The sequence below is a fragment of the Trachemys scripta genome, chromosome 10 (genome assembly GCF_013100865.1).
Source record: "Trachemys scripta elegans isolate TJP31775 chromosome 10, CAS_Tse_1.0, whole genome shotgun sequence".
Lineage (NCBI taxonomy): Eukaryota > Metazoa > Chordata > Testudines > Emydidae > Trachemys > Trachemys scripta.
In genome coordinates, this window is record NC_048307.1 from 48,324,445 (window position 1) to 48,345,024 (window position 20,580).

The 20,580-nt window shown below is 48.1% G+C and overlaps 1 protein-coding gene across 1 annotated transcript in view; it reads right to left on the reverse strand.

Annotated features, from left to right (window-relative positions):
- Nucleotides 1-2,329: 2,329 nt before the first annotated feature.
- The window catches only part of CSPG4 (chondroitin sulfate proteoglycan 4), a 76,841-nt gene continuing 58,590 nt past the window's right edge, over nucleotides 2,330-20,580 (reverse strand). Inside the window, exons 6-10 of the mRNA XM_034784446.1 lie at nucleotides 14,245-14,443; nucleotides 13,101-13,232; nucleotides 10,577-10,743; nucleotides 5,539-5,722; nucleotides 2,330-4,870 (exon numbers count right to left, since the gene is read on the reverse strand). Coding sequence (XP_034640337.1) covers nucleotides 2,916-4,870; nucleotides 5,539-5,722; nucleotides 10,577-10,743; nucleotides 13,101-13,232; nucleotides 14,245-14,443 — 2,637 coding nt within the window. The 3' untranslated portion in view covers nucleotides 2,330-2,915. The remainder of the gene's footprint in view (nucleotides 4,871-5,538; nucleotides 5,723-10,576; nucleotides 10,744-13,100; nucleotides 13,233-14,244; nucleotides 14,444-20,580) is intronic.

Below are 20,580 nucleotides of genomic sequence, written 5' to 3' on the forward strand. Positions count from 1 at the left end.
TCAGTCCCTCTTGGAGGGAAGGACCTGCCGCTGAATTGCCGCCGAAGAATGAAGCGGCGGCAGTAGAGCTGCCGCCGCCGAAGTGCCGCCGATCGCGCCTTTTTTTGTTTTGTGTTTTTTTCCTGACGCTTGGGGCGGCAAAAACGCTGGAGCCGTTCCTGCAAGCCAGAAATAGAACCCAGGTCTCCTGAGTCCCAGTCCAGTGCACTCTTCGCTAGGCCATACTGCTTCCCTACAGCAAAAGGCCTTTGCAGGTTGGGGCGGAGGTGTATTGGCAGAGCTCTGTGGGGTCCTGATAATGGACAAACTTGCTGATAAAAATCTAGATGGGGGAGTGTAGGCAAAGCTCTGTGGAGGTCTAGGAGTGTCTCCCATTGGGATAGGAGTATATTGGCAGAGATGCACCTGGAGTCAGACTGGAATGGCAGGGTTGCTGCAGGACAGAAATGAGATGCATTGGCAAAATACATGCAGACCTGGCCAGAACTGGAATAACAAAGGTATTTGGATTGGCAGAGCTGTGTATGAGAAGCCTGCGCTACCCTGCTCCGGTCAGTGCTGTCAGTCTTACTTTCTTGAGTGCTAAGTTTCTAGTGTCATGCAGGGAGCATGCATCGTCACTGCAAACGAGGAGGAAGAGAACTTGAAATGAGTCATTGCCTCCCTCTTCCTCCTGCTGGAATGAAACCTAGCCCTCAACTCCACTGCAGTTTGTTACAGCCCTTCATGTCCTACGGCACAAGAGCAGTCTCAGAGATAAAGTATTTGTTATTATAGAAACCCTGAAGCCAGATTTTCAAAAGTGTGCATGCTACACTGCGCAGGCATTTCTAAGCATGCAAATAGCAATGTATGCATGCTCTGATTTGCCTGTGCACAAGGGTAGCTATGCACACAAAGCAGGGTTTACACACACACACACACGCGCGCGCGTTTAGGATCTGGAGTCCAACGTGCAATTTAGCACCCACAGTTCTAAAAATTCGTCTCCGTACGTAAACAGTAAACTTCAGCATCAGCAAAATAAACATGTCTCATCTTTGCATTGACACTAGATATAATATAACAGGAACACCCCTGGGGTTCCAGGACCAAACAGTCGATTTAGAAGGAACAATAAAAGTAAATTTAAATTAAGGCCAAGTTCTACTGTGAGTTAGAATGGTGTACATTGGCTTTAGTGGAGTTACACCAGATTTACACCAATCTCAGTGAGAGATGAGATTCTCAGCTGTAGCAATACAAAGGACTATTATTGGGTCAGAGCCTGAGCTCATAACTTAGTTTTTCTTCTGTCTTTACTCAGGTTAATTTCCATTGATGTCAATGGGAATTCTACTGAGTAGAAACTGAGCAAGACCCAGGATTTCACCCATTCTTTCCAAATGTTGTTCTAGAACTAGCAGGGCTGAGAACAGGTCTGGAGGGCATCCCCTCTGGAGAATATCAGAATATTTGTTTAGAACAATATGATCATATGATCCACCTGTTGTGGGTACTTCTGCTGGAGTGTCCTTATAACGGTTCTAATTCTTCTCTCACATGTATCTCCTTTGACTTCCGTGGGGTTACTCCTGATTTACACTGACATAAGGGAGAGCAGAATCAGGTTCGATATAGCACAGGACCAGATCCTCAGCTGGTGAAAATCAGTGGAGCTCTGCTGAGTTACACCAGCTGAGGATCGGATCCCGTCTGTTTGTTATCTGTTTCATAAAATATATTCCACACACCAACAGACGTCCCAGATAGTGGCATCCTGATAGACCCTAATCACTGCAAACATGCTCCAGTTTTGTAATCTGTTACATTCCTTCTACCTGTTGTGCAATATGGTAAATGACTGTTCAATCCATCTGATGCAACACATGACAAATATTCAAAGAAAAAGAGATTGCTTTTCTGAATGGGTGGGGACAATTTAAATTCCCTTGGCTTCGGCAATGGAGATTTTCTGATCGTAAGGGCCAGTGCCTCAGCCCACCTAGCCCTGGGGAATTTGAAGGGCTCTGTGACCACCCTGACTGAATGCAAATTGCTCTTAATCTTGCCTTTTGTGCCAGAGCTTGAAAAACAACCTGGTGGAAAGCTCACCTCCCACCAGCCTCAGGGCCACCCAGAGGATTCAGGGAACCTGGGGCAAAGCGGGGGAGCGGACATACTCACCAGGCGGCGCTCCAAGTCTGTGGCAGCGGCGGGTCCTTCAGTTGCTCCGTGTCTTCAGCAACACTGAAGGACCCGCTGCCGAAATGCCGCCGAAGACCTGGACCGCCGCCGGGAAAGTAAAAAGGTGCCTCTAGCCAGGAAAGGGATTCTCAGCCAGGGCTCGCGGGGAGCCTGGGGCCAATTGCTCCACTTGCCCCCCCCCGGGCAGCCCTGACCAGCCTCACTGAAATGGTTAAGTGCAAACACTCCTGTGCTTGGGCTGAGCGAGATGGGCCAGCCGGGACCTACCTGTCCTATGATTTATTGGTATCTGTAACTCTTTCCCAGTGCAGATGAGCTATTGAGGTGGCCAAATATCTGCCTGGAAAGGATTCACTGGGGGCACACTGTATTCCCACAACCTTCCCCTGCCCCCGGGCCTATTACACTGCACAGTTAAGTCACCCACAGGAGTTATCTGGCTTTCAGCTGTCCTTTCCTTCTCCCCTCCCATCCCACCCAAACAACTGGGAGACCTGGGATGTCAAGATATTTATTCCCTTCAGGGAGATTCCCTGCTGTCATATCAGTGAGACTCTGGAACCATCTTGGGGACCCTGCATCCCCAGGAGTCCTCTTGTGTCAATGGGATTGCCTCCTGCTGGTCAGGAAGGAGGAGGAGGAAGAGGCAGGATGACTCCATAACAATCCAGGAGGCCGAGGAGCCCTGCTTGGAGACAGTCTTGCCTTTTAGACTCTCAGCCCAGCGTTCAGACCCAGTACTGGTTATTTTTTAAGGCGGGGTTGGATGTCCTGCAGTACTGAAGTAGCTCGGGGTCCTGCTGCCCTCCTGGCCCTTTGCCCGTGGGCCCCGATCCTTTGGCCTCCAGAGAGTTCACAGTCGTTAAAGGAATGGCTTGGTTCGGGTCAGTCTTGCGGAAGGTTTCCTGGTCGACCACTGCCCCATTCTTGGGTTTGGAAGTTGTCCCCTGGACGTTGTGCTTCCCGGTCTTGTTGCGTTTGTGGAGATAAAAGATCAGGAGAAGGATTAATGCCAGGAGGAGGATGATCAGGCAGATTGGGATGATCACACTGAACATGTTGGCTTCAATGAAGCTGAGGAATGTGCCCCCCTCCAAGGGAGAGGGGCTTGTGGTAGCTTCGTGGCCCCCCCAGGCTGTTGGAAGCATGTCATGCTTGCTGGTGTTGTGGCTCAGCTGGTCGGAGCCCTGGGGCTGGGTGGCCAGTGTTTGTGAGGAGGGGCTCACCTCTTGGGGCGTTTGCCTGTCACTCGTCTCCGGGAGGTGGGGGGCTCTGAGCAGCGGGGTTCCGTATGGCATGGAGGAGTTGTACGGCTCTGTACTATACCCCAGAAATTCCAAGGCGGGTGGCACCCCATGAGCTGCCAGCTTGAACAGAAAGCTGTCATTCAACAAGTGGTGGCCAGCATCTTCCATTTCCAGAACTTGCAGCCCGACCAGCCCCTGCTCGAGGTCGTGCTGGGTGAAGGTATCTATGGGCGCATGCTGACTCTCTTTGTCTCCTGAGATTTTCACAAAATGGCTGCCCTGGGGGGCTCTGAGGATTGTAAAAGCTGGGATGCTCTTTGTCTTGTTGGCCAGCTCACTGGCATCAAGGACCCTGGTGTCCAGAAGGGTGGTGGTTCCCCTCGGCCACCGAATCCCCTGCCATGTCCTGACCAAGGCCTTGACTGTCACATTCACTCCCCCCGATGTGTTTGCTCCTTTGGACGTTGAGAGGAACTGGAATTCATCTTTGGCAGAGGTGAAATCTGTGAAAGTAAAAGTCACTTCACCATTGTCCACTTGCTTCTGGGAAAAGCTTCTTACTGGACTTTGATTGACCCTCAACTGGCCAAATTTTGGATCCCTGGTGATTGTGTAATGGACTTCTTGTTCCCCTGGGTGTGATGCCGCCAGGAGGTGCTCTCGGGACAGCGAAGCAATGTTTAGGCCTTGGGGTATTTCCAGGGGTATCTGGCTCATTACTGTGGTTACTTCAGGCAGAACCTCAATCTCCAGAGAAGTGAAGATGGGTGGATTATGCCCATCGGAGATGCTGAACTCTAAGGACCCAAGAGAACCACTCCCATTGGTGATGAATATTAGGTGCCCGTCATTGATGTCTGCTTGGGTGAACTGACTGATAGGCACCTGTTTGTTATGTGTGTTGGCCAGGAAGCCATTGGATGGCCCCTTGAGGATTTTGTATTCAACCTCTTCAGGGGAACTGTCAGGATCTATAACATCCAAATGATCCTGGGAGAGCACCGCCGCGGAGCCTTGGAGAACCTGCAGAGCATGGCCTTGCTTTGCGAGGCGAGGTGGTTTCTCATTGATCTCGCTCACTGTTATGTTGAATGCTTCAGAAATGACCAATCCCCTTTCTTCCTGTGGAGGCCGAGTAAACTTCATAGCCCTAGGCTGCAGCCAAGCCTCAAATCTGAAATTATCTTCGCGGGTCCCAGACCCACGGTGAGCGTATTGCAGGTTACCCATGACCACATCGGACTGCAGGAAGTAGGGATACTCTTTGCTGATGGATACGTCCGCAAGCGAAAGGTGCCCATGGGTGGGCAGCTTCGTAACTCGGAACACTACATCATAGGATGCCCGCTTGGACTCCGGAACTTTGGTCAACAGGTTGGAAGCATCCAGCACTGAGGTGTCAATTTGCGCTCTTTGAGCTTCCAGGATCCTGAGGCCTGGAAGAAAGGAGAACACTATCCAGTGACTGTCTTGATGACAACAGCACTCAGCCAGGAGGAACCAGAAAAGGTGAAGTGGTGGGGAGGAGAGGAAGGGCTGGGAGAGAGAGACAGTGGAGCTAAAACAGAGAATGCTATGGAGGAGAGAGGAGGAGAGCTCAAGGAAGAGAGGTACAAAGGAAAGCTGGAGGCAGGGGAAGGAGAACAAATCCAATGTATCACAATAGTTCTGCTGGAGAACAGGAGGAAAGGAAAGGAATCGAGGAAGGTTGAGAGGTACAGAAGGAAGAGGGAAGCCACAGCAAAGGAAGGACTGAGATAAGAGAAGTATGAGAGTCCTTGCTGCAGAGGGGCCCCGATTCAGAAAAGCATTTAAGCACTTGTTCAGCTCCGGTTGTGCTGAAGTGCTGTCCGGCATGGGGTTGCCTTACTGAACTGGGATCTCAGTGTGGAGATTCAGAATGGCTGTTCCTAAGACTCCTCAGTAATATAGAAAGAGAGAGAGAAAGAGAGAGAGGGAAGCTAGCAAAGTTCAGTACAGCTCTCATGTCCCTTGCTTCCTGGATGACATTGTCCGCACCCTTCCTCCCCTTGACCACAGCCTCCCTCCTCTGTTCATGGGAGCCAGTGCAGCTTTGTTCCCAACAGCTCCATGGCTCTTTTACCTTGGTTTCTCCACAGTTTCGTTGAGGGATGGGGACAGCTTGCCTCGAATGAGACCAGCACTCTGAGGACGGATGAATTGGTTACTGTGGGTGGGGAGGAGACTCGGAAGTGAAAAGCATCCTGGGTAAACCAGAATGGCTGCTGAGGCATGTTGTGCTGGTAAAAAATCATTCCTCTATCCACCTGGTTTGAAACAAAAAGCAAACAAGCAAACACCCTTTTAATCATAGCAAAATAAAACAAGAAATAATACTCAATACTATTTCCTGGACAGGATCCTGCAGCCAGCCAGCATGCAGAACTGCCACTGAATGCAGCAAGAGATCTGCCTATCTGTTTTATTTATAGATCGCCAATCACTGCGGTATCATTATCAGTGTTGTACAGGTGGGGAAACTGAGGCACAGCGACTGCCCTGGGTCATATGGTGAGTTGATGGGAGAGAAGGGAGTAGGACCCAGAATTCCTCATTCCTAGCTCTCTGCTCTAATCACTGGGTCATGCTGCCTTCAAGTGCCCCTCTTGGTGCCCAACACAGAAGAATGGGAGAGTCAAGCCCTCTGTTATGCTGAAAGGTGCTATTGGCTGCCACTGGGCGGGTGTTTCAGATCCTAAAGCCAAGGGGTACCAAGCACCCTCTTTCAGGCCTAAAAGAGGGAGCAATAAAAGCCTTTTTATTTAATAAAAACAGCTACAGATGATGGTGTGGGGGACGACTGTCCAAGGCAGTGGCCTCATGGCAGGTCAGAGCTAAGCCATTGGCACTGAGGGCTTTCCCTGGTGCAAGTGCAGGAGTTAAGCTATTGGTTGCAAGCAGTGTGTGCTGGAGGCAGAAAGCCAGGAGAATGAGCTGTGTGTGTGACCCCAGAGGAACAGGGCTTCTTGGGCACAGAGCTTGCTGGAAGAGCAGACGTGGGGATTTCTGAGCCAGGAAACTGCCTGCTTTGTTTCTTTATGCTCAGGGAAAAAGGCCTAAATACACAAGATTACATCTAGAATATAACTGACTTGTATCGCTGATTTCTTGTCCTAATGGAAACAACACTGCAAAACCACGAATTTTGGCTACCCGTTCAGGCCACAGGGGCAACACACTGAGGGGCCCTCAGTCTGCATTGGGCTGAGAATGGAGGGATGTGGGCAGGAGCAGAGCAGAAGGGCAAAGGATTGGAGCCAACACTGAGATAGGAGTAGCTTAAAACAACATGTAGTACTGGTTCTGAGCATTAGTCTAGTGCAGGGGTCTCAAACACGCGGCCCAGGGGCCGCATGCAGCCCGCGGGGTTGTTTTCTGTGGCCTGCAAGCTCCTTGTGGCCCCCCCCCCCCGCCCCCACAGCATTTACCTAGCGCGGCTCCAGACTCCCTGCCTGCCCTGCCCCTGCGCCGCTCCGGGAAGCGGCTGGAATGTGGGGAAGGGGGGCACAGGGGTCTGTGTGTTGCTCTTGCTTCAGGCAGCGCCCCCAGCAGCTCCCATTGGCCGCGGTTCCCCATTCCCAGCCAATGGGAGCTGCTGGGGGTGGTGCCTGAAGCAAGAGCAACACACAGACCCCTGTGCCCCTCCTCCCCAAAGTTCTGGCCACTTTCTGGAGCGGCGTGGGGACAGGCAGGAAGGGAGCCTGCCCTGCCCCCAGTGCGTGTCGGGCTGGAACCCACCCCCCCAAACCTCTCCTGCAGCTGAACCCCCTGCCCTGAGCCCCAGCCCCACCCCACACCCCTCCTGCACCTCCTGGGAACAGGAAGGGGGCAGAGTTGGGGTGGGGATTTCGGGGAAGGGGTTGGAATGGGGGCGGGGCCTCATGGAAGGGGTGGAGTGGGGGCAGGACCGAGGGCAGTGGGGGGTAGGTGTCAGTAATGTGGCCCTTGGGCCAATGTACTAGTCCTCATGTGGCCCTTGTGGTCATTTGAGTTTGAGACTCCTGGTCTAGCGAGTAAGATGCTGGCCTGGGTATTAGGAGCCCTGGGTTTTATTCCTGATTCTGCTACAGATGTGCTGGGTGATTTGGGGCATGTCACCTCCCCTCTTGCTGCTTGTCTCTCTTGTTTATTTAGATTGTAAGTGCTTTTAGGTCTGGGAGTGTCTCTTGCAATGTCTGTACAGCGCCTAGCGTAATGGGACCGGGATCTCAGGTGTATGTATAAAAATGATGTTGTTGGGAGATGATGAAAGACAACACTGATTCTTCTCCCAGCTCCTTACTTGCTGGGCTGAGAATGGCTACTATGTAGGGGTATGGGAAGCACAGAACTGGAGAGATCTTCATTCTGAAGTGGGCTGAGAATAGCTCATGTGGGAAGATATGGGAAACATTCATAGTTTTACTAGCAAAAGAAACTGTGATTTGAAAGCTGTAGCTGTTTAAAGCAGGTTAAATTAGAGTGAGAAGCCTCTCTTAAATGCAATTCTCCAGAACTAGGCAGGCAGAATTACACATGCAAAATATATATGCTTAATTTATATGTGCAGTCACCCGGATTTTTTGCCTAAATCAACTAATTGTGGGTACAAATGATTGATTACACAATCCTGATTTGCATGTGCAGCCATGATCAATGTGTGGACAATTTAGATGTGCAGTTGTACTTCTGTGTATGCCTGGCTACGTGTGCCTGATTTGAATAGCAGGCCCTTCCTGGTTTGCACTGTAAAAATTATTAAGGTACCCTCTGCCCTCTCCTTAATCTAGATGTTTCCATGTCTGCACCTCCCTCACTTTGTTGAAGGCAGCAGTAGATTTCTGGAGGGGGAGAGACCCCTAATTTGAAACCCCATCAGAGGTGACCCAGTTTGAACAGTCCATCCGCCTGTTCACATGTTGCTGGGGACACTGGGGCCATCATCTGCCACAGCCTTTCTGGAGTGTGATGTCAAGGGAGCCGTGGCAACAGCATGCGTTGCTGTGGTAACCCGGTGAATATTTCATTGGCTGGCGATGGCAGAAGAGTTCAGTGCCTATCTGATGGGATAGTGTTTACAGCCCTGCTGCTTGCTGGGACTGTCCAAGGGGGTGGGGATTAAAAAGAGGATGAGAAATGAAAAACAAAATGTGGTTTGAGTTCTGTGCTGAGGATCTCGGGGGAAGTCTGAATCAGAGCAGTGCTGGGTGAGAGGAGCAGTGTTCTCTTGCGTATTTGCTCTTTCTGCTGTTCTGACAGATGTGGTTGAGTGCTGAGCCCTCAGAGAACAGAACAGAATAGTAGTAATACTCTGTGCTTGTATAGCACCTTTCATCCAAGAATCTCAAAGCACATTACAAGGTAGGTGAGTATCACTGTCCCAATATTACCAAAGGGCATAGAGGGGTGAAGTGACCTGCCCAACAACCCAATGGCATTGCTGAGAATAGATCCCAACGTCCTGCTTTAATCACTAGACCATGCCGTCTCAATGGGCAAACTGAAATCAGATCATGGCTACCAAAGTTTAGAAGCTACCCAGGAATGCTGCATCCTTCATGGAAAGTTCCTAGAGAGAACAATCAGGCCACATTTTGATAGAATGTCCAGGCCAGCCTTTTGAATTTGTGTAGCGAGGGTAAAATTCTCTGTTACATTCAAAAGGGTTTGAGAGTCATTTCTGTAGAATCCTATTAGTGCATTTACTATAGCATTTTGTAAGACTTTTCTGTAAGAGAGGTGTGTGTGTGTTGAGTTAGAATGGTGATGGTAGAAAAAGAGAGAAAAAAGAAGGAAAAGATCGGCAGAATGAGAAAGACGAGAGAGGAGGTGAAAGAGATGAACAGCCTGCAAACTGCAATGTAATCAATTATCTGAGAAATATACTGGATCCCATCTGTCCCTCCATGGAAGGAAAGGCAGCAGGTGAGTGTGCTCAGTCTAAGCATGCCTGATCTTACAGCCTGCTCTGCAAAATAATGTAGTAGCACACAGGGAATGCTGCTGCCAGGAGGAGTGGGGAGAGCCGAATTCTGAATTGGTTGCTTGCCATTAAACACAGGGCTCCAGAGTTCCAAGATTCCCATCGCAGACCTGAGGGGGTTTCAGGCCCCAGGTTACAGTCAAAGCTGCCAGGACCAAGATTTGTTCTGAAATGGGAGCAGTGTGGCACCAGGTGGAGAGAGTCAATGATGTCTTTTTTTGGTTTGTGATTTGGGAGGAAGGCCTCACTATTGGCAAAGGAAGGGCTAGATGCTCAGCTGATGGTGCTGTGCTGTTCTACCGCTGCCGTGGATCTGGCCCTCATGTTTCATCCAGGAATGAGCAGTGAATTCAGAGCTGGTGCAACATGCCAGTTTGACAAGGCTGGAGACAGATGTCCTCTGTCTCCCTCTAAACATAGGGGCAGGCTTCCAGAACAGAGCCCAATAATTCCCCTTGACACCAGATTTTAGGACCTTCTGTAGGGCTGGAAAAGCCAGTTAGTCTCAATGACCTCTTCTCTGAGGCCGCCAGCAAGGACATTGGTTGTGTTGATACTTCTCCCATGCACTGGGAACTGGTCTGAGACCACTGACTCACATTGCAGAAACCACCAAACACCACAGGTCACATGCAACAGTGTTTGGTCATTATCAGCTCTGGCTGGATTTGCCCTGGTGACAAGGAGGTAAATGGCTCTGCTGCCTTGAGCCATCCGGTCTCCTTGCATATATTTCAGCTGTGACTAAAGAAGACTGCATTGTGCTGTAGAATCCAGTTGTGTTAGTCAGGCTGGGAGCTAGAGGGTTTGCGAGAACTATAGGGTTTGCACAGGTGCAGCACAGTGGCATAGCTAGGAAGGGAAATTTGGGTGGGCTGCAATTTATGCTGGACAGGCAGTGAGCAAGGTCTGCCATCGGAGCAAATCATTGATATTGCACTTGAAGAAATTTACTTACACTTGGCATTCAGCCATGCTCAGATTTGGGCAGGCCTGGCTGCTAATAGGATGGACCACACCCCACCCTGGCCCACACATGACAACGCCTGTGGTGCAGCAGCCTCAATAATGAATCAAGGCACCTGAATCTTGTCTCTTCTCTAACATGAGACATGACATAACATGAGGGACATGACAATGGGGAGGCAGGAGCACTTACCTCAGCCTGGGTGAAGTTCTCTAGTGGCCCACTGGCACTGCCCAGATGGTATTTCACCAGCCTGCCCAGTTGTGGGGGCTCCTCTATGCTGTAAAATAAGGTACGGGAATCTGCTTTGCTGTTGGTTACTGCTTTCAAATTCTGGCTTGTGATTGGCTGAAGGGTCCCTTTAAAACAAATAGTATACGGTGCATTTATTCACAGCAGCCAATCAGTGCTCCCTCCTTCCCCCCTTTATAGAAGGATGTATCTTATAGGCTAAGATGTCTCTAACTGCCTAGGAACCTGGCATAACCACACAGATCAGAGTGCATTAGCTCCTTTACCAGCCCTTTCATTCATATCCTTACACCCGTAGATTCAAGTCCCATCCCAGAATTTGGGCTAATCCCCTGGACAGAAAAAGGGCAGGTGGGGCATTTGTAGAACTGATGAATGAAATTGTTTTTAATTGTTCACTTTATTAATGTAACTTCATAAGTAAAGTTTTATGAATGAAACAATATTCATTCATAAAACCGGTTACCCTAATAACTGGCTAATTAACAATTAAGATGCTTGTTAAGAGCCATAGCTGTTCAGTCGCTGCCTTTGTAAGTTTCACTATCAAGCCAATTCCTGCTTAAATCACTGAGACTTGCACTGTTTCAGTATTGTAACTTCTGTTCACCATTTATTACACTTGGCTACAGTGTAACTTCTGTTCACTGTTTGCCATCCATTATACTTGTCTATATTGTAACTTCTGTTCACTGTTTGCCATATTGTAATTCAAACCCCATTTTAAAACGCGTACTCCATTTTGTAAGGGCTTGCTGCAACCTTCATTTTTGCAAACCCTGCTGTAATCTTATTAGTTTACTTGAGATGTGTGAATGAGGTATGTATGGATGATGGAATCAACCTCCAGCCCCAGCCTGTCCTGATTAAATAAAGTTCAAACACCAAAGGCTGAAGATGCAGACAAGAGCCCTAACAAAGTAAGAAGAATCCACCCTAAAAAGAAGAGGTACAATAGAAGGAAGATCAAAGCCCGGTCCAAGGCTGAAAGTCATGTCTGCAATTGACGGGTGATCAATCACTAAAACCTGAAGGCAGCGTGACACAGCAAGACCTATAGACTCTGGGTTCAAACTAAAGCCTACAAAAAGGATGGGTGAGATGGAAAACTTTGGAGGAGGGTAACATTCTGCTGCCAACATGGAAGGGCATCGGTGCGCGCCCAACAGAGACCCAGCTCGTCCTTGTGCCCGGCTTTCCGGGCCAGTTAGCCACCACAAGCTACAAACCCAAGCTGCAAATTCAAGCCACAGACTCAAGCAGGACTGGTAACTATGCAGCAGCTGCAGAACATCTGATGGATGTGTGTGTGTGTGTATAGGAATTAGGTATAATGTGTGTGTATAAGGATTAAGATATTAGTTATTGGTCATAAATCAAATTATCATAATAAATGTGGCATCTTTATCTTGTCCCCTTTAATAAGATCCTGCTAGTTTGTATTGGTGTAACACATTGATACACATCTGTTGGGTATCATCAGATACTTGTCCCTGCATCAGTGACATCAGTGGGAGTTTTGCAGTGGATTTCAGTGCTAGACGTAAATATTTATACACACAGATATATTTTAAGCTAACCAACCACAGCCTTTAAGGGCCGGCTTTGCTGCCCGTTTACATTCACACAAAATGTCTGCATGATTTGCCTCCACACCTGCCATAATTCCAAGCATGGACCGGGTATTTATGTGAGTAAATGATCCGTAAGTGCCCCATCTGCACAAAGAATGATCCCGATTTGTGCAGGCTCTGCAATCCGGGTAACTGCGTGTAAATGGGCAGCTTGGGCTATGCTGCTGCCTGTGTATTTTTCTGAAAATCTGAGCCTAAGAGGTTGCTGAGTCCTTATGTCTCAGTGGGCAACAGAAATGCCTCTTATCATGTCTCCCTCTCTCTGTGCAGCTAGGCTGGAAAGTGTCACTTGAGTGTTAGGTAAATGCCACACAATAGGAGGTGAAATGCCATCTGTGCTCTCAGAAAGAGAGTGGAGTCACAAATCAGGCCAAGCTCTTTCTCGTGCCAGATCACCCACCCCATCGCCTCCCACTGCTGCATGCTTAATCGTCTGCATGGATGAACAGCAGCACACTGGATCCTCTGGGGAAGGGCTGCTGGTAGTACTGACATAGTAGAAGCCAGTCAGGACAAAGGCCCAACATGTAGATTTCAAAGCATCTACCTTTTCCTACATTGTCTTTCATTCTGCCTCCATCAGCGCCCATATGTTACCATCAGCCCTCCCTCCTTTCAGCCTGACACACCTTACTCCCACTCATGTTTCTTTCAACACAGTCTTCCACTGATTTTTCTTTTCTTCTTTCATAAACCAACCTAGCCCAATAGCTACTGGAGCTGTTGGATGCTGCTGATTCGATGACTAGTCAAGGCTCTTGCTGGCCCAGCTCCTCTCCTTTCAGCAGCCCTGACTGGAGTCACCCCTCTTTCCTCTGTGGGTGACTCACCTGGACACAGAGTGAGATCCTGTTTGTTTTCCAAGGTGATGACCAGCTTCTGGGCACTCACAGTGAAGAAATGCCTGGGGGAGATGTTCTCGCCATCAGATAGATTGAAGGAGAAGCCACCATCAAGGGGTCCTGCAGAAAGCATGTTAGTGGGACAGGGATCAGTCAGCGGGATCCAGTGGCATGACAGTGACAACTCTTACCCCATAAGAGGAAGGCAGAGGGTGAGAGACACTGGTGGAACAGCGTAGCAAAGCTTGTGAAGGAATGAACATGGAGACTAAACTCCTCACTAGCCATTGTTGGGGTGCACTAGTGACTTGGGAAGCCTTGTTCAGGGCTGAATGAGCAGGAAAACTGAATCCCCCCAGCTCAGCACTGGGCTGGGGTCCACTGGTGACTTGTGTGTTTGTGTATTGGGTGCGTGTGTGTGTGTGGGGGGGGAAACTAGCCGAGCTCAGGAATGAGTAAGCATGGAAGCTGAATTGCCTCAGCTCACACCAGGTCAGGGCTGGGCTCTATTGTAGAGTCCCCTTGTGTCACTAGGCTGTCCGTGATTGCCAATTTATGGTCCATGGTGCCCTTCCTGGTGGTCATAAGAATAAAACAAGAGGACAGCCAAGAAGTGAGGGGTTCAGGAATCATGTGGGGAGGCGGCTCCCCCAGCGGCCTCTCTTATGAAGTGACAGGAAGACTGAGTCCTTGCCGTAAGTGCCATGCTGTCGGACACAATGCCTGAGCTCAGTACATCGCGACACAGGTTAATTGTGGGGGAGGGCCAGGTGTTGGGTGAGTTACACATCAGGGGAAAGCCAACTTTGAGTTGAACGAACTTGCAGGGTTGGTGTAAATCTGGAATAATGACATTGAAGCTGAGGGTTACTCTGCGTTTACAATGGGGCTAGTGAGAGCAGGATCTGCCTGGGAGACTGCAGTCTCTTCTTGTCCCAGGACAGGGGGTTCTTTCCAGCTGTGGGCTGAACACTAGTGTTTATGGGCTGGTCAGTGCCGTGTTGGGGTATTTGACTGGCCAGAGTTAGTTTTCCTTAACATACAGCTCTCCCCACATTGATCCACAACAGGCCCCTCAGCACCCTGGCCTCCAGGCCCGGGAATGTCCTGCTTCCACCTGTCCATTACCTACCTTCATGCACAAACTGAACAAGTCCACTATTTATCTGAGCCTGAGTGAACTGCAGGATCCCGTTGCTAGGAGACGACCTCAGCACAACCTTCCCATTGGCTGGGGGCCTGATGGAATAAACTACTTCCTCTGGAGGGGAGTCCTCATCTTCACTTCTCAGGATATCGGGAGTGATCTCTGCGGTGGTATCTTCCTGCATCTGGGGGAAAATGCTGAGCAATCAGCCAAGCGTGAATTTGACACAGTTTCCCAAAGGGGTGGAGAGATTCCACCAGTGCCTTTGGAGAGCTAATTTCATAGCCAGCTGGGGGCCCAAACCAATCTCTCCCCAACCCCCTATCCCCACACAGCTTCACTGACAGCAGCTGGACTACTCACATGAGTATACACAGAGAGGGGGAATATGCAGATAATCTGGTGGTTTCACAGGCACCATGCCACCCTGTGACTGGAGCCCAGCTGTTTGGAACTGATGTTTCACAGCACAAGCTGGGAAGCCAGGTGCTCACGGCCATAAAGCCAATTATATTACCAGGGCAGCATCGTTTCTTGGTTAGAACAGGCGAGTGGAGGGCAGGACTCTGGGGTTCTATTGCTGACTCTGCCACTAACTCACCGTGCTTCCTTGGTCAAGTCACATCACCTCTCTGAGCCTCAGTTTCCCCTTCTGTGAAATGGGGCTAATGATGCTGACTCACCTCACAGGGCACACATGTGGCTTAATGAATCTCCACAGAGGGCTTGGAGGCTGGTGAGTGAGAATTCATTCTCTCCACCAGCATCCTCTGACCCACATTTCTAACAGGCTTTGTGTCTTGGAATCTCACGCAGATTTCACCACGGTGTTTTCAACTGGGTCACTGGTTTTGAGCTCTCTCCATGTAACCCCACTCGACCAGTTCTCCTTTCCATATTATTGTCTCATTTTGCTTGTGCTACAGTCTCTAACTGAAAAGCTTCCAATCCTACCATCCCTATCTAATGAGGCCATAAACTGTGCCAGCAAACCCTTGTGGAATGAAATGTAAACTAGCTATGCTTCCTGTAAAGCCATGGTGACAAGTTGTAACTGTCTGGGAGCAACCTTCCTCAGGGTAATGAGCTATTACTATTATTTAGATTACACTAGCATCCAGAAGCCTCATCTAAGATGAGGGTCCTGTTGCGCGAGGTGCTGTGCAGACAGTCTCTGCCCCAAAGAGCTTTCAGTCTACATAGACAAGACAGACAAAGTGTGTGTGTGTGTGTGTGTGTGTGCGGGGGGGGGAGCAGCTTGCGCCAGGTCACACTGCAGGAGGGGCATGAACAACAGATCATGCAACGTGCATGGAATTTGCAAAGCATTTGGAATGTCTTCCCTGTTAGACTGATAACTGCTAGGTGTGGCCACTGGTCCCTGGACTCCCATGGGGAGGAGATGCTGCAGGCACCATTTACCCCTGGTGAGGCAAAGTTACACCGGGGGATAGATTTGGCTGGGAGACTTTCTATTGCCTTAAATAACTGGTACATTAGATTTTACAGCCAGATATTTATTGTCTGCGATGAGCCAAATTCTTTTGGTCTTTAATAGGGCCAAATTCCCATAAAAATCAATGGGAGCTTGGCTCCCTGGAGGACTGTGGGATTTGAGCCAATGCCACTTTAGAAACGATCCAGAACCAAACCCCAGAGACCAGGCTGGAGGTTCTGATTTTGGGTATTGTGGCTCAGCCCCCGTCTCTACAAAACAGTTGGAAAATGAGGCCAGGTGGAGAGCGTGGAATTGATTTCAGCATGATGATGTGTGGGCACTGTCATGCTGGGCTGGGCAGGGCTGCTCACAGCAGGAAGTCAGGCTCAGCTGCTCTTTGGCCTTTGAGTGGCTCCGTTGTGTTAGAACAGGGCACACCCAATCCATATACACTGCAGCCTCAGCTGGAATGTTAGCTCCCAGCAGACACTGCAGTAAAATCACCCTTTCAGCTCTGGGTTCCAGGCACTCGATCTCAATCTCAACTTGGGCAGTTTTATGTGCTCACCAAACCCTTCAGTTGAAAGCTTTCCATCGTCTGATTGGGTGTAGCTGGTTCTCTTCCTATTGCAGTGACAGGATGTTGCCAGTTGCTATGGAGAAAGTTCTAAATGAAGAACATTCTTGGAACCCTCCAATTCTGGATTGGTGTCTTGGGCACACAACTCTGCCATTTCCCTGTCCCAGCCTCCTCTTCCAGGGGACAGGAGGACAAGCTAGTCCAAGACATAAAAGCAAGCTCCTGTATACCTGTGGTCATTTGGCAAGGGAGCGAGTACCCATTGTGTTCTACTGACTTACTTGATTCTCCACTCCCTGCCCTAAAATCTTATGTAGTGTGGGCTGTAGGCTACATGACACACCCAGAGGTGGCTGCATTTCACAGATGAAGGGATCCCTATGATGTTATATATCTGTTGAGAAGCTGCAGCTTCTATTAAATGTGCTATATCTCCCTGCAGCTTGCATGGTGGAGATAAGGCCCTGATCGTCAAAGGTATTTCAGTGCCCAACTTCCCTAGGAATGGAAACACTGAGACTCTGGGCCTGAGAGCCCAATCCTGAAAACTCTCCAAGGGAGTTCTAGATCAGGCCCTAAATGACGGCAGTTACTAAAAACTGTACTGTAAAATTGTGGTCACAAAGGGCTTAATCCAGCTCCCTTGGGTGGTTATTATTTGAGGGCATCTCCTAAGCACAGATACACTATATGACATGAACGGCTTGGTCCCACAAGCCCTCCACCATGAAGCAACCAGTGAAGTCAGTGGCAGCTCTGTGAGGACTCCCAGGGCTGGGCCCATAGCTCTGGAGTCTTGGGTGGAAGGTGCTCTCTAAATACAAGCCAGGATTGCAGGGAAACATGCCTGTTTCAGAGCGTCCCCTTTAGAGTCAGAGCCATCCCAGCGGAAGCTGCTGTTTAATTTGTGTCTGGGATCTAACAGCCCCTGAGGGTGGGAATAAATAGCTGAGGGCTCTGCATACATCTGTGTTGCATTCAAGAGCTTTTGCATTCCCTCTGCCAGGTACCTGCGGCCTAATGAGGAAATAAGGTCTTTCGGAGGATTTTTAATGGCAGGTAAATTTTATAGTAGGTTCGGCACCATCCAGAATTCACACTGGCTGGGGCTAAAATGTGCGGTTCTGAGCATGTGCAGCAGTGGCACATTTCCTAAGCCAATAACTCGTTGTAATTTATTTCTGCCCCATTGAAAAGCATTATTCCCCATCACAGACTAATGGAAAGAACTGCAGCTCGGTAGACAATGCTTCCTGAACAGCAGGAACGACTAATGGAATGTCTTGGGCCTTTACTCTTCGGGGTTTGTTACAGAAAGCCTGCTCCGCAGTCACTGAAGTGCTTAATTATATTCCACATCCCCTCTGAATTATTAAAGCTTTGCACTTGTTTCTATTCTTACTTACTCGTCTTATTATATCCGGTCAGACTTCGTGTCGCCTGTGTTCTCTGTGAGCACCGGGTGTAGTTTAGAGACCAGCTCCAAGAATGCTTTAGCCTGACTTGGACTCACTAATGGGAAGGTGTTGCTGTTATGAAGTTTCAACCCATGTACTGATTCCTTTCTGTGATTTATCAATGAAAACGCTTCTTTTAAAGGGGCTGAACATCTGAATAAACGATCTTTTTGTGTTTGCCTTGTGGCTGATCAGTTTCACTTGTGTTTCTAGTTAGTTTCGCTTTTGGGCCACAGGGGCTGCAAGGTTGCAACCACAGGATGGCTTAAACACCAGGGAGCCAAACAGTAGCTGAGTTCAGAGCAGACAATGAAGTGGAATGGCTTTGTGTATCCCCTATGCTGGGGGCTGGAAGAGGTTAGAGGAGTCTGAGGGCTGCCTTGACTTTCATAAGAACAACAGAACAGCCATACTGGGTCAGACCAATGGTCCATCTAGCCCAGGACCCTCTCTTCTGACAGTGGCCAATGCCAGATGCTTCAGAGGGAATGAACAGAACAGGGCTATTTATCAAGTGTCCATCCCCTGTTGTCCAGTCCCAGCTTCTGGCGGTCAGGGGTTTAGCCAAAGCTAAACCCCTGGGGTTGCATCCCTGACCATCCTGACTAATAGCCATTGATGCACCGATACTCCAGGAATTCTTTTTTGAACCCAGTTATACGTTTGGCTGCACCCTTCGCAACATCCCCTGGCAATGAGTTCCACAGGTTGAATGTGCGTTGTGTGAAGAAATACTTCCTTTTGTTTGTTTTAAACCTGCTGCCTATTAATTTCATTGGGTGATCCCTAGTTCTTGTGTTATGTGAAAGGGTAAATAACACTTCCTTATTCACTTTCTCAACACCATTCCTGTTTTTATAGACCTCTTTCATATCCTCCCTTAGTCGTCTCATTTCTAAGCTGAACAATCCCAGTCTTTGTAATCTCTCCTCATATGGAAGCCTTTCCATCCCCCTAATAATTTTTGTTGCCCTTCTCTGTACTTTTTCCAATTCTAGTACATCTTTTTTGAGATGGGACAACCAGAACTGCATGCAGTATTCAAGGTATGGGCAGATCATGGATTTATGTAGTGGCATTATGATATTTTCTCTCTTATCTATCCCTTTCTTAACGGTTCATAACATTGTTAGCTTTTTTGACTGCCGCTTCACATTGAGCAGAGGTTTTCAGCGAACTATCCACAATGACGCCAAGATGTCTTTCTTGAGTGGTAACAGCTAATTTAGATCCCATCATTTTGTACGTATATTTGGAATTGTGTTTTCCAATGTGCATTACTTTGCATTTATCAACATTGAATTTCATCTGCTGTTTCTTGTTCTGTGAGATCCTTTTGTAACTCTTTGCAGTCAGCTTTTGGACTTAACTGTCTTGGGTAATTTTGTATTGTCTGCAAAGTTTGCCACCTCACTCTTTACCCCTTTTTCCAGATCATTTATGAATCTGTTGAACAGCACTGATCCAAGTACAAATCCTTGGGGAACCCCGCTATTTACCTCTCTCCACTGTGAAAACTGACCATTTATTCCTATCCTTTGTTTCCTATCTTTTAACCAGTTACTCATCCATGAGAAAACCTTCCCTGTTATCCTATGACTGCTTACTTTGCTTAAGAGTCTTTGGTGAGGGACCTTGTCAAAGGCTTTCTGAAAGTTCAAGTACACTATATCGACTGAATCACATGCTTGTTGACACTCTCATAGAATTCCAATAGATTGGTGAGGCATGATTTCTCTTTACAAACCCCATGTTGACTCTTCCCCAACATATTGTGTTCATCTAGGTGTCCGATAATTCTGCTTTTTACTATAGTTTCAACTAATTTGCTTGACATTGAAGCTAAGCTTATCAACCTGTAATTGCCACTGGAGCCTCTGGAGCCTTTTAAAAAAATTGTTGTTATATTAGCTATTCTCCAGTCCTCTGATACAGAGGCTGATTTGAGTGATAGGTCACATACCACAGTTAGGAGTTCTATGATTTCATATTTGAATTCCTTCAGAACTCTTAGGTGAATACCATCTAGCCCTGGTGACTTATTACTGTTTCATTTATCAATTTGTTCCAAAAACCTCCTCTACTAACACCTGAATCTGGGACAGTTCCTCAGATTTGTCACCTAAAAAGAATGTCTCAGGTGTGGGAATCTCCCTCACATCTTCTACAGTGAAGACCGATGCAAAGAATTCATTTAGCTTCTCCGCAACGGCCTTGTCTTCTTTGAGGGCCTCTTTAGTACCTTGATTGTCCAGTGGCCACACTGATTGTTTGGCCAGCTTCCTGCTTCTGATGTACTTACATTTTTTTTTTTTTGCTGTTAGTTTTTCTGTCTTTTGCTAGTTGCTCTTCACATTCTTTTGGGGCCTTCCTAATTATACATTTACACTTGACTTGCCAGAGTTTATGCTCCTTTCTATTTTCCTCAGGAGAATTTGAGTTATAATTTTTAAAAGATGCCTTTTTGTCTCTAACCACCTCTTTTCTCTGTTGTTTAGTCTTGGTGGCATTTTTGTGGTCCTCTTACTGTTTTTTAAAATTTGTGGTATACATGTAGTTTGAGTCTGTGTTATGATGGTGTTTTTAAAATGTTTCCATGCAGCTTGCAGGCATTTCACTCGGGTGACTGTTACTTTTAATTTCTATTTAACCAGCCGCCTCTTCTTTGTTTATTTCCCCTTTTGAAAGTTAAATGTTACTGTAGTGGGTTTTTTTGGTATTTTTCCCCCTTCAAGGATGTTAAATTTAATTACATTATTGTTGTTATTACTGAACAGTTCGACTATATTCACCTCTTGGACCAGATCCTGTGCACCACTTAGGACTAAGTCAAGAATTGCCTCTCC